Raw genomic sequence first — 13909 nt, 5'->3', positions numbered from 1 at the left:
GGAAGTCCCAGCTGCTCGGCATCGTGGTCTGCCTCCTAATCAAAACCACTGGATGCAGCAGGGTGCTGGGGACTATGTCTGAGGAGCCTGCACCCAGAGGGGGAGGTAAGGGACATTCCAAACTCCTTTCCTCTCCTCTCCATGCTGAAGTTGAGAAGACGACACTTTCAGCAAGTAGTATCCCTTAAGCCTCCTCCCCTTAATTTGATGCCCTGATTTCTGCAGTTCCTTTCAAGACTACTGTTTTAATAGAAGGGGCTGCGGAGGATAGAAAGAGGTTCTCTTTGTCCACTGCTCTGATTTTACAGGCTGCCATATATGGGGGCCATGGTGCTTGAGCACTTTTGTGTTGGATTCAATAACTCCCGGAGGGACCAGAGTTTGATCATACGGTCAAGAGAACGTTGCGGGCAGACACTATGTACAATCTTATTAGGATTTCTTCGAGGTCCTTAGCCTTTTCTGTCAGCCCAAAGGCCAGTGGGTTGCTGACACATACTCCAAGTCCCATTTATGCAAGCTTCCTTTCAGAAAAGTTTCTTATTTGGGAAAAAAATGTGGAAAAGCTAGTTAAAATACTGGGAGAGTCTAAAATGCTTAAGTTCCTATGAAATAAGGATCATCCTTATTTCCATACAAACAAAGGCCATGGTCAATTTTGGCACTCCAATGCAAGACAATCTTCCTCCCAGTCCAGATTCAAGGGTATATCTTGGCCCTTTCAAGATGCAAAGAAGCCTAGAAGAGACTCACCTGGTCAATGTGATGCCAACTTTTAAAAAGGGTTCCAGGAGTTAATCAGGAAACTATAGACCGCTGATCCTGACATCAGTGTTGGTCAAAAGGTTAGAAGCCATTCTTAAAAGGAAAATCACTGTGGATTTATGGGGAAGAGTCAACATGGTTTTAACAAGGAGGAGTCTTGTCTTATTAATCTTCTTCTCGATTATTGGAAGATGTAAATTAACATGTAGATAAATGACCTGGTTGATTATAGTGTATTTGCACTTTCAGAAGACATTTGACAAAGTCCCCCAGGAGAAATTTCAGGAAATTGCAAAGTCATTCAATAGGATCTGTTGTGGATTGGTAACTGGTTAAAAGGCCCGAAACAGAAGGTAGTACTAAATGGTCAGTTTTCCAAATGGAGAAAGGTCATTTGTGAAATACCAAATGGTTTGGAACTAGGACTTGTGTTGTTTAACACGTTCATAAATGATCTGGAAAGTGAATCGAATGAGGTAGTCAAATTTGCAATTGACCCAAAATTATTCAAAGTTGCTAAAACAGATTGTGAGGAACTGCAAAAGAACCTTGTGAGACTAGGAGACTGGACAGCTAAATGGCAGATGAAATTTAATGTAGAAATGATGCTCACGGAGGAAAATAATCCAAACTACAGGTACAAGATGCTAGGTTGTGTATTGGGTTACTACCCAGGAAAAGAACCTTGGAGTACTTGAGGATGATACATTGAAATCCTTGGCTCTATGTGTGGCAGTAGTCAAAAATCAAATAGAATGTTAGGAATGATCAGAAAAGGAATGGCGAGTAGAACAGAAAATATTATTTTCCTAGCATGTAGCAGATGGACTCAGGACCAATGAGTATAGTGTGAACCTGGAAGATGTAGTAGGCCAGATTGACAAACTGAAGAGTAGCAAATCACCTGGACCGGATGGTATGCATCCTAGGGTTCTGAAGGAACTCAAAAATGAAATTTCTGATCTATTAGTTAAAATTTGTAACCTATCATTAAAATCATCCATTGTACCTGAAGACTGGAGGGTGGCCAATGTAACCCCAATATTTAAAACAGGCTCCAGGGGCCATCCGGGTAACTATAGACCAGTGAGCCTGACTTCAGTGCCGGGAAAAATAGTGGAAACTATTCCCAAGATCAAAATTGTAGAGCATATAGAAAGACATGATTTAATGGGACACAGTCAACATGGATTTACCCAAGGGAAGTCTTGCCTAACAAATCTGCTTCATTTTTTTGAAGGGGTTAATAAACATGTGGATAAAGGTGAACCGGTAGATGTAGTGTATTTGGATTTTCAGAAGGCTTTTGACAAAGTCCCTCATGAGAGGCTTCTACGAAAACTAAAAAGTCATGGGATAGGAGGTGATGTCCTTTCGTGGATTATAAACTGGTTAAAAGACAGGAAACAGAGAGTAGGATTAAATGGTCAATTTTCTCAGTGGAAAAGGGTAAACAGTGGAGTGCCTCAGGGATCTGTACTTGGACCGGTGCTTTTCAATATATATATAAATGATCTGGAAAGGAATACGACGAGTGAGGTTATCAAATTTGCGGATGATACAAAATTATTCAGAGTAGTTAAATCACAAGCAGACTGTGATACATTACAGGAGGACCTTGCAAGACTGGAAGATTGGGCATCCAAATGGCAGATGAAATGTAATGTGGACAAGTGCAAGGTGTTGCATATAGGGAAAAATAACCCTTGCTGTAGTTACACAATGTTAGGTTTCATATTAGGAGCTACCACCCAGGAAAAAGATCTAGGCATCATAGTGGATAATACTTTAAAATTGTCGGCTCAGTGTGCTGCAGCAGTCAAAAAAGCAAATAGAATGTTAGGAATTATTAGGAAGGGAATGGTTAATAGAACAGAAAATGTCATAATGCCTCTGTATCGCTCCATGGTGAGACCGCACCTTGAATACTGTGTACAATTCTGGTCGCCGCATCTCAAAAAAGATATAATTGCGATGGAGAAGGTACAGAGAAGGGCAACCAAAATGATAAAGGGGATGGAACAGCTCCCCTATGAGAAAAAGCTGAAGAGGTTAGGGCTGTTCAGCTTGGAGAAGAGACGGCTGAGGGGGGATATGATAGAGGTCTTTAAGATCATGAGAGGTTTTGAACGAGTAGATGTGACTCTGTTATTTTCTCTTTCGAATAATAGAAGGACTAGGGAGCATTCCATGAAGTTAGCAAGTAGCACATTTAAGACGAATCGGAGAAAATTCTTTTTCACTCAACGCACAATAAAGCTCTGGAATTTGTTGCCAGAGGATGTGGTTAGTGCAGTTAGTGTAGCTGGATTCAAAAAAGGTTTGGATAAGTTCTTGGAGGAGAAGTCCATTAATCAATTATACTTAGGGAATAGCCACTGCTATTAATTGCATCAGTAGCATGTGTTCTTAGTGTTTGGGTAATTGCCAGGTTCTTGTTGCCTGGTTTTGGCCTTTGTTGGAAACAGGATGCTGGGCTTGATGGACCCTCAGTCTGACCCAGCATGGCAATTTCTTATGTTCTTATGTAGCATGTCTCACCATTTCTTATGAGCACAGCAGTGGCCTCAGTCGATATCAGGAGTTTCTTGCAAGAAAGAGAACACTGTCCATAGACTTGGTGTCAACTCCTGGGGGGAAAAAACTTTACAAAAATGTAGCGGAAACCTATTGGGGCCCAGACACTTTCCATTGGGAAGGTTCACCATGGCTTTTAATACCTCAGCCATTGTAATGGGAGCAGCCTGTATCTCAAAAGAAAATAAGATATACCATACTGAGTCAGACCAAGGGTCCATCAAGCCCAGCATCCTGTTTCCAACAGTGGCCAATCCAGGCCATAAGAACCTGGCAAGTACCCAAACTTTAAATAAATCTCAAGCTACTATTGCTTAATAATTAATAGCAGTTTATGGATTTTTCCTCTAGGAACTTATCCAAACCTTTTTTAAACCCAGTTACACTAACTACTGTAACCACATCCTCTGGCAATGAATTCCAGAGCTTAACTATGCGCTGAGTGAAAAATAATTTTCTTCGATTTGTTTTAAGTGAGCTACTGCTAACTTCATGGAGTGCCCCCTAGTCCTTCTATTATCAGAGAGAGAAAAAAACTGATTTACTTTAACTTGTTTAAGTCCTTTCATGATTTTGTAGACCTCACAGAAAGCCTGTGAGGGAGACAGTTGGGCAATTAGAGAAGATAAAGGCCATCGCGGAAAGATTAAATTATTTTTTTGCTTCAGTGTTTACTGAAGAGGATGTTGGGGAAATACCCATTCCAGAGAAGGTTTTATGGGTAATGATTCAGATGGACTGAACCAAATCACGGTGAACCTAGAAGATGTGGTAGGCCTGATTGACAAACTGAAGAGTAGTAAATCATGGTTTAATGGAACAAGGTCAGCATGGCTTTACCCAAAGCAAGTCTTGCCTCGCAAATCTGCTTTACTTTTTTGAAGGAGTTGTTAAACATGTGGATAAAGGTGAACCGGTAGATGTAGTATACTTGGATTTTCAGAAGGCGTTTGACAAAGTTCCTCATGAGAGGCTTCTAGGAAAAGTAAAAAGTCATGGGATAGGTGGTGATGTCCTTTCGTGGATTACAAACTGGCTAAAAGACAGGAAACAGAGAGTAGGATTGAATGGGCAATTTTCTCAGTGGAAGAGAGTGGACAGTGGAGTGCCTCAGGGATCTGTATTGGGACCCTTACTTTTCAATATATTTATAAATGATCTGGAAAGAAATACGACGAGTGAGATAATCAAATTTGCAGATGACACAAAATTGTTCAGAGTAGTTAAATCACAAACAGATTGTGATAAATTGCAGGAAGACCTTGTGAGACTGGAAAATTGGGCATCGAAATGGCAGATGAAATTTAATGTGGATAAGTGCAAGGTGATGCATATAGGGAAAAATAACCCATGCTATAATTACACGATGTTGGGTTCCATATTAGGTGCTACAACCCAAGAAAGAGATCTAGGTGTCATAGTGGATAACACATTGAAATCGTCGGTTCAGTGTGCTGCGGCAGTCAAAAAAGCAAACAGAATGTTGGGAATTATTAGGAAGGGAATGGTGAATAAAACGGAAAATGTCATAATGCCTCTGTATCGCTCCATGGTGAGACCGCACCTTGAATACTGTGTACAATTCTGGTCGCCGCATCTCAAAAAAGATATAATTGCGATGGAGAAGGTATAGAGAAGGGCAACCAAAATGATAAAGGGGGATGGAACAGCTCCCCTATGAGGAAAGACTAAAGAGGATAGGACTTTTCAGCTTGGAGAAGAGACGACTGAGGGGGATATGATAGAGGTGTTTAAAATCATGAGAGGTGTAGAACGGGTAGATGTGAATCGGTTATTTACTCTTTCGGATAGAGAAAGACTAGGGGGCACTCCATGAAGTTAGCATGGGGCACATTTAAAACTAATCGGAGAAAGTTCTTTTTTACTCAACGCACAATTAAACTCTGGAATTTGTTGCCAGAGAATGTGGTTCGTGCAGTTAGTATAGCTGTGTTTAAAAAAGGTTTGGATAAGTTCTTGGAGGAGAAATCCATTACCTGCTATTAAGTTCACTTAGAGAATAGCCACTGCCATTAGCAATGGTAACATGGAATAGACTTAGTTTTTGGGTACTTGCCAGGTTCTTATGGCCTGGATTGGCCACTGTTGGAAACAGGATGCTGGGCTTGATGGACCCTTGGTCTGACCCAGTATGGCGGCAGCTTATGTTCTTGCACTCAAACTGAATCTGGCTAAACACTGACCAGGAAAATCCCCAGCAACAACACCCAGGCCCAATCCTTCTATATCCCATTAACACTCATGTCAAGCCCCTGACCCCCAAACCCTAGAAATCCCCCAGTCTCCATCCTGTCGCACACTTACCTAATTAATTATTCCTCCCTTAATCCGTAAAGTGTTTAAAAGGATATTTAGAAGATGCAGCAGCTGCAGTGTCTCTCAGCTGCTGGAGGAATTGCTCAGCCCCCTTCATGTTGCTGCTGTTATGCGGAGCTTGCAGACATGCTGGGTTGTCAAGCGGGTAAGAGAGGCCTCCTTTTTAACATCTGGGAAAGCATAGAAACATAGAAATGATGGCAGAAGAAGACCAAACGGCCCATCCAGTCTGCCCAGCAAGCTTCACACTTTTTTTTTTTCTCATACTTATCTATTTCTCTTGGCACTTAGTAACCTTTTGGTTCTATTTCCCTTCCACCCCCACCATTAATGTAGAGAGCAGTGTTGGAGCTGCATCCAAGTGAATATTTAGCTTAATTAGTGAGGGGTAGTAACCGCCGCAATAAGCAAGCTACACCCGTGCTTTTGTTTACCCAGACTATGTAATTCAGTCCTTGTCTGTATATAGATCCACTTTTTTTGAACAGCCACTGAGAAATCTTGAAAGAAATATATTTAGAGGTCCTGGTAGACCTCTTTCTTCTTCCGACTGGCCTCCAAAAGACAATTTTTATCACTGAAATGGTACAGTTTGAGGATCACAGCTCTGGGGGTGTCTGTCCTCCCGTGGGGGCCAGCAACGGTGCCCTATGCGTGTGATCAGTTTTTGCACTGCAGCTCTTAATATCTCCAGGATCCATTTAGACACACAGCCTGCTGGATCTGCTCCCTCCACCTTTAGGCAGAGCCACTTATGTGCACGTTATTGCAGCAGCCGTGATTTTCTAAATCATTCACTCGCTCAGTCCCTCATCGGTGGATCTGTTCCAGCGCTTCCATGCAAGAGAGAGCTCCATATCCTCCAAGCGTCCAGTCAAATGCTCATCTAGATGATGCGTTTCAGCTACGCAAACTGTCTGGTTTGAACTCTAAGCTGGTCAGGGATTTTATCCCCCAGCTGTTGCATTAGCATTTGTATGTCCTGGGCACGGAGACCTCAGCTAGGACTTCAGCAGATGCCTTGTCCTCCATAGTGGAAGATCATTGTGGGCACGGGGCTGGCTCACCACATATTTCTTATTGCCTTTTCCGCCATACCCAACTAAAGGTTTGCAGTAAGGGCCCAGAAAAAGGTAAGATAATATGGGGTGGAGTCAGAAGCTAACCAGGCAGGCAGCTAGTGCATCATGCGACTCCCCCAGAGAGTCAAGGTTTGTGGCCTCCAGTTGAGACTGTGGCTGGGCTATAATGGAAAGAACAGGAGAATCCCTGGGTAGTTACAAATGAAGGCTTATGGTGTCAGCTTAGCAGAGGCCTGCTTTAATTGAACTGGAAACCCAAAAGCAGGGCGAAACTGCTAAGTCATTGATGTTTTTGAGGTTGGGTGCCTAGAACTGGATCCCACTTACAGGCCGATACAAACTAATAGCACTTATCACATGCAAATGCATGTTGATGAGGCTATTAGCTATTCTCCCCAGATACAAAAAATAAAAGTGTGCCCGATTTGCACATTTTAAAGCTCAGAAATTAGCGCCAGCCCAGAGCAGGCGTTAATTTTTAAGCAGCCCAAAAAAGTGTACAGAAAAGCAGAAAAATACTGCTTTTTCTGAACATCCTCTGACTTAATATTGTGGCGATATTAAGTCAGAGGAACCAAAAGGTTAAAAAAGAAAAAGTGAAAAAAAAAGTGTGCCGGCAGTCAGGTTAGGGAAAGGGACGCTCAATTAACGAGAGTCCATGTTCCTAAGCCACTGACAGCCACCTCTCCTGGGCTTCCGCTGCCAAGGAGGCGCTAGGGACGCGCAGTTGTCCCTAGCGCCTCCCCTCGTTAAAATGTTGTATCGCGCACCCAGGAGAGGTGCTGGGGGGGGGGCGCGGTAGGGAAAGCAGGCGCCCAGCACGGAGCGCCATTTTCCACGCACCTCCGCTGTATCAGCCTGATTGTGCAAAGCTGCAGTGTTATGTGCGAGTAGTAAATATATTGTGCTCAATGTCTTTTAACAGGGAAGCGCTATAATTGTTCAAGTTATGGCTGTAAGCTGGCATTCCACAGCATGCAGGAACTGATCCATCATATCAGAGTCCACTACAGGCCCACTCAGTCCATGGAAGGTAAGGCGCTTCCTTCTGATGCTCGGTGGGAGAGGCAGAGGGTATGTGAGAGAGGCTCAGTTTAATTGAGAAGCCTGGCACGGAAACTTGGCAACCCAAGAGTGTCGGGGTATGGTGCAGCTTGGGAAGATTCGTGAAAAGAATGAGAGAAACGAAGTGCAATATAAATAAAGCAGCCTATGCACTAAAAAAAAAAATGTCAGTGTACATGTCACTAGAAATGTAATGTGTACTAAACTGGAGCCTGTAGGCAGGGAAAAGTAAAATAAAATGACAATAGCATGTGTACACTTTAATTTGCCTTTTCAGCTTCTAGGTGGCAATGCCCTCTTGTGCATAAATAGCATTTACACACTAAACTGAGCACGCACCGTCCTTTTTCCCTTGTGACGCTAAGCCTTCCTGAAATCCTATATAAACATAAGCCTAGCATATGGAGCTAGTTGTCCATACTCAGGGTGGTAGTGGGAGATCCTCTAGACCCCAGGAGAGCAGAAACGCTCTCACATCTGGGTTTCCCTATCAGCCGGGGGTCTTCTCCACTCCCCGAAAATGTTCAGTTAATCATCAGCCCTGGCATTCTCCAGCTCTGATCCTAAATTTCTCAGCCCAGCATCTTCCTCCATATTTTGCCTACTGAAATGGGAACCCGAGTCTCTTGAAATCATATGGTTACACTTCTTTCTTCTCTGCCGCACGCAGGAAAGCTGTTTCACTGTTCTAACCTGGGCTGCAAGGAGGTGTTTCCCAGCATGCAGGACCTGATGAGTCACCTGAAAGCTCACTATAAGCCTAATCGCTACTTTAAGTAAGTGTCGTCATCCTCCTGACCGAAGCGCTCGATCGTGATAACCGCGAGACCATGGGCATAATCACGGCACTGGTGTCTCATTCAGGCTGAACGTGGAAATAAGGTTTTGTTTCTGTTTGTGCGTTTTTTGGTTTTGTTTTTAATTGAACTTTCTCAAAAGGCAGCTTACCGCGCACCTCTCAAAAGTAGTTATTCTGAAGTCCAGCAAGTGCTTTGGGTTGTTTCAGAAGTGGCACAGAGTAACTGCCAGAGGTCAGGTGCACTTACAAGGGCTGCCGATGTCCAGGCTTAACCAGTGGTCCTAGTACAGGGCAAAGCCATGGGCCATGCTGCTGCCCCTGCAGACATGTGTATGTGCTACAAAACCTTTTCCCCCTCAATAAGCTGTAAAAAAAAATAAAGGAGAGAGAGGAGTAAGAACAAAATGAAGGCTGGAATAGAGCAGAACTGGCTTTCTCAGGGAACTACTTTCAGATTTCCAGGTGTGCAGAGTGAGAAGATTTGATGCTAAGGATTTGGCTGATCGGGCCCCAAGCCCTGGTTTAATTCTGATGTATGTTCTGCTCCTCTTGACAGTAATAGGTGCCATTCTGTTGAGTAGGGATGGGAGCAAATGAGCCATGACGACTCTGCTCCTGTTTTTAGCTTTTCTCTTAGGACACGTGGGTGACATCATCGGATGGAGCTTTCTGCAGGCCCTACTGAGCATGTGCAGCCGTAGTCATCGCCCTGCCCCCCCCCCCCCCCCCCCCCCCCCCCCACTCAGTCTCTCTCTCTCTTTTTTTTTTTTTTCCCCTGCGGAGCCATGCGGTCGCAGAAGTCTTATGCTCTCTTCTTACACTTTTTGTAAGGGATTGTTTCTAGAGCTGCAGCTTTTTCTTTAAGGTAGTTTTATTCTTCTACTTTTTCTCTTTTTTTTTTTTCCCCTGCGGAGCCATGCGGTCGCAGAAGTCTTATGCTCTCTTCTTACACTTTTTGTAAGGGATTGTTTCTAGAGCTGCAGCTTTTTCTTTAAGGTAGTTTTATTCTTCTACTTTTTCTCTTTTTTTTTTCCCGACTGTCTGCTGGCCGCATGGTGGCCTTTCCCCTGTGCAAGCCTGGCAGTCGGTTACTTTACAAAAAAAAAGAGCTGCTCCTGCAGTTTTTGTATCGCTCTCCTCTCCTTACTCTGTCTGTTTTTTCTCTCTTCCACGGTGCTGACAGGACTGACCTATGCAGTCCATCAGAGATCCGTGTAGGCCGCTGAGCCTGCCGACCCTCCTGAGTTTTACCAGGGCTGGAGTTCCATGGTGGTTCACCAATCGATTGGCTTCGATGGATTCAGATGGTGGAAGGATCAAAGACCATGCCGTTCCTGTGGGGGGGGGGGGAGAGCTCATCCTCCCCACATCTCAAGGAACTAGTCTCCATGGGTGGGAGCCCTGGATGATGTTGCCTCCCCTCCTGCTTTCCCAGTCTTGGAAATGCAGTCTCCCTGGGAGAGAGGGTGAGCGGAGCCTGGGCTAGCAGCTTTCTGCTGTACCTCTGTGCCATGCCCATGAACGGTTGTCCGTGCACAGCTGTGACCAGCGCATCAGGGACCGGGCCCATCTTTGGGTACCATGGTCACTCTTGATGCCATTGAGGTGCAGGGTCACCCTCGTTGCCATAGAGGTGAGTGACCGCCCATGATGCCATAGTGGCCTTTTGTGCCGTCAGCATTGGTGAAACTGGAGTCTCGCTACACCAGCTTGGGCATTGAGGGGACAGAGTACAGCACAAGTCTATGCCCTCGACTCCGCAATACCATCAGTGCCATGGTGCCCTTGCCCTTGATGCCATGCAGCGCACTTGCTGATCCGGTGCCCTCGATGACATGATGCACTCAATGCCTCAGTGCCTTCACTGCACTCAATGCTGTGGTGACCATGGTACCACCGATGCCGCTGTCCCCTTGATGCCCATGGGGCCCTAGATGGCATGGACACCCTTGATCCATCAAGATGCTTGCAAGGCCACCCTCTGGGCTATCGAGGTCAAAACAGTGGCAGCCCTCGATGCCGTTGAGGCACATAACCTTGATACTGCAGGTAGTCAAGGTACGTGACCTTGGTGCCAGCATGACCTCAATGCCATCGCGATGTGGTGCTGCCCCATTACATTGATGCCCTTGGGGTCATTGAGGTGTGGGCCGAGCTCCACCAACCAGGCATCAGGTTCGCCATTGAGTGCCTTTGTCCCCATGTGACCCTGCAGCTCTCGGGTGGCATTGGTTTTTGGCCTCTTATGGATCAAGTGCAAGGGGTAGCCATCAACTCGAAGTGTGCTGTATGCAGTGGATCGATGCCTTCAAGGCTCATGGTGGTGTCCACTACGGAGCACTGAGAAACTCAGATCTGTCGATTCAGCTGATGATCCCAGCATTGGAGGCCCTGCCAAGATAACGCACACCATCAATGTTGATGGGCACTAGCAAGGCTCTCATCAGCTGTAATGCTTGCGAGGCTATCGAGCTTGCAGCGTCGACACCCTCAGAAGAATAAGTAAGCCAAGGGGAATTGCTGTTGGCACTGGTGGTCATAGATTCTTTTTGGCATCGATGACTTGTGGATGGGATGTAGGGCCTCTCCCTCCAGACGCTTATGGCTTTCTTGGTCCACACCTTTGGGCTGAGTTCTCCAACGGGACCCCCGATAGTCAATGTCCTTGGGCACCTGTGGCACAGAGGATAGTGCTATTTACCATCGAACTGATTATAGTTCGGTTTAGCACAGTCAAGGCCCTGGGTGTAGAGTCGTTGGGTGCCCTGTGGTGGATTTGCATTGGTGAGGGTGAAAGTGCCGTGTGCCCTATGGGCACAGTCACCACTCTGGACACTAGTCGCTGTAGTCTGAGAGTGTTATCATAGCGTTATCAGGTACTGGAGGGAGTGACACCATAGACCACCATTTTCGTCACACTGTTCTCTCCCCTCTGCTGGAGTTACTGTGACATTGACGTGCAGCTTGCATGGTTGGGAAAGATAAGGCATCTGTTCCAAGTGCCTTGGACACTGGCAGGTGGCATTCTCCCTGTCTGTGCAGTCTTCAGCCATACTAGGGTTCTGCCATCTTTTGTCATGTTCTCAGCCTCTGCGTCAGTCCGCACTGCATAGTGCTGAGGAGCACTGGTGGGGGAGGTGTCATTACACACTTTGTGGTGGGGTGGAATGTAGCCACCAACTCTGGCCCGTAGTTCTCAGTCCTCATTGGGGCGTGGGATTCCTCCCACAAGCATGGTGCTTAGGCTCGTAGGTGTGCCGCCATCCGTGGATGGGTTACCAATGCATGAGTTCTGCTCAGCATGCTTTCGCAGTGGAGGGCTTCCAGTTGTGCCCTCTGCTGCCTGAGCGTTTGTGTTTGGGGGTTTTTCCCCTCTGGGCTGTCACAACAGGTTGTGTTCTACAGCCGCAGGACTGACCTAGGACTGCATTCCTGGTCCAATCCTGAGAAGAGTGGACTTCGAGGGAATGGCTCGAGAGTCCTCTCCTTTCTCAGCAGAGGAATGTCTTTTGACCTCTACCATATCAGTCGCCCCTTCTTGTGGAACCAGTCTCTGGGGCTCTGACCCCGAAAAGTTTTTTTTCTCTGTTCTGGGGCCCCGATCCTCTGAATAGATGCGTCTCCTTGGAGGCCAGGGCCAGTGAGTAGCAGCAGCGGTTGTTGGACCGTCTTCAGCTTGGGGCCCTTCTGTGGATTGCAGTGGCGACCTCTCCTATCTGAGACTTGGCTGCCTGTGGTGGGTTGGTCGCTTCGGCATCTCTGTGATTGTGCCTCAACTCTCCATCAGAGCGTTGCTAGCTCTTTTGAGATCGAGAGGCCCCAATTCCATTGCTTCCCTCTCCTCTATGGAAGGGGAGATTCGATTGGTTTCCAGGACAACCCTTCGGGGTTCCCTTCTGGATGCCTAACTGTGCATCCCTTCGAGGAGTGTCCTTCATTTTCCGTTCCCAGACATAGGATGGCACTGTTCTGACTGGTGCCAGCCCCAAGAATAGTCAAGAATAACATTCTCCCTTGGGCGCTTTAAGACTCAGCAGGTCTATCCGCAAGGGAGTCTGTCCAGTGTTGCTCCCCGTGACCCTCCAGGTTTCCTCCTGTTCGGGAGTCACTTTGGTATCAGCTGGGCGATCCTGCCTTTCACCCTTTTGCCATGTCCATGGCTGAGGGAGTTGGGGGCCGAGTACCCCACAACAGAGGCACTGCACAGAGTGTGTAATGACACCTCCCCCGCCAGTGCTCCTCAGCACTATGCGGTGTGGACTGACACAGAGGCTGAGACCATGACTAAAGATGGCTGAAGACTGCACAGACAGGGAGATCGCCGCCTGCCAGTGTCCAAGGCACTTGGAACAGATGCCTTATCTTTCCCAACCACGCAAGCTGCGCGTCAATGTCACAGTAACTCCAGCAGAGGGGAGATAACAGTGTGACGACAATGGCGGTCTATGGTGTCGCTCCCTCCAGTACCTGATAACGCTGTGATAATGCTCTGACTACGGCGACTAGTGTCCAGGGGTAGTGATACCTCTGCCAGGTTCTTGGTCCTCTGCTCAGAGATCGCCATGGGCTTGCCCTGATTCCCTTCCAGTTTCCGGGCTGATAATGAAATCATGTTCTACCGGGGTTTGCGCATGCAGCTTCCCATCTCCTAGGGGAGCCTTTGGGATTTCTCCCCTGGGGCATTCGCTCTCAGTTTCCACTGTTTCAAGAAAGTTGAGGGCTCCATCCCTGCTGGTTTCGGCAGTGAGATGTTCACATGAGGTTTATAAACAACCGGGTGACTTGTGCTTGCACCGGCAGTCCACCGGTCTGCCTCCTTGTGTTCTTCGCTCCTTCCGACTGGATTGTCGGGAGGAGGAACGGTAAAGCTAAGGCATCTGAGGTATATCTCTCTATAGCTTCAGGGAAGGATACACCACGTTTTTTCCACTTACTTTCGCCATGCTCTGGCCTATACTGCCTTAGTTTTTCTCATTCTCTAAGTTGCCCAAAGGGCCTTCCTATGGTAGGATAGATGAACCTGTTCTGACAGGTGCTCTTGAGAGAGCTTCAGGCCTCTCTCTCATCTCCCTCCTCGGGAGTTTTGAGCTACAGGTCTGTTTCGGGGATTATCTCTCATCCCGTGAAACCCTTGATGCTGTCCTGTGCAGTCAGCTATGTCTGATCCTTCGGCACGCAGTGCTGTCAGAGGCCCTGCCATTGCTTGCTGCTTGTTCCAAGCATTGCTTGTGTTTAGTCTGCCCATGTGGCCTACCAGCCAAACCTGGGCACTCGCTCCAGATAC

At 46.7% G+C, this 13909-nt stretch overlaps 1 protein-coding gene across 2 annotated transcripts in view; it reads left to right on the top strand.

Moving 5' to 3' along the window:
• ZNF414 (zinc finger protein 414) overlaps window positions 1–13909 on the top strand; it is a 62667-nt gene that overhangs the window by 21899 nt on the left and 26859 nt on the right. Inside the window, exons 3-4 of one of the 2 annotated variants that reach the window (XM_029610928.1) lie at window positions 7687–7794; window positions 8497–8602. In XM_029610928.1, the coding sequence (XP_029466788.1) occupies window positions 7687–7794; window positions 8497–8602 (214 nt within the window). The remainder of the gene's footprint in view (window positions 1–7686; window positions 7795–8496; window positions 8603–13909) is intronic. The other variant, XM_029610929.1, reaches the window with a different exon arrangement.

The sequence above is a fragment of the Rhinatrema bivittatum genome, chromosome 8 (genome assembly GCF_901001135.1).
Source record: "Rhinatrema bivittatum chromosome 8, aRhiBiv1.1, whole genome shotgun sequence".
In the NCBI taxonomy this organism is placed as follows: Eukaryota; Metazoa; Chordata; class Amphibia; order Gymnophiona; family Rhinatrematidae; genus Rhinatrema; species Rhinatrema bivittatum.
This window is presented reverse-complemented; position numbering and strand designations above follow the sequence as displayed.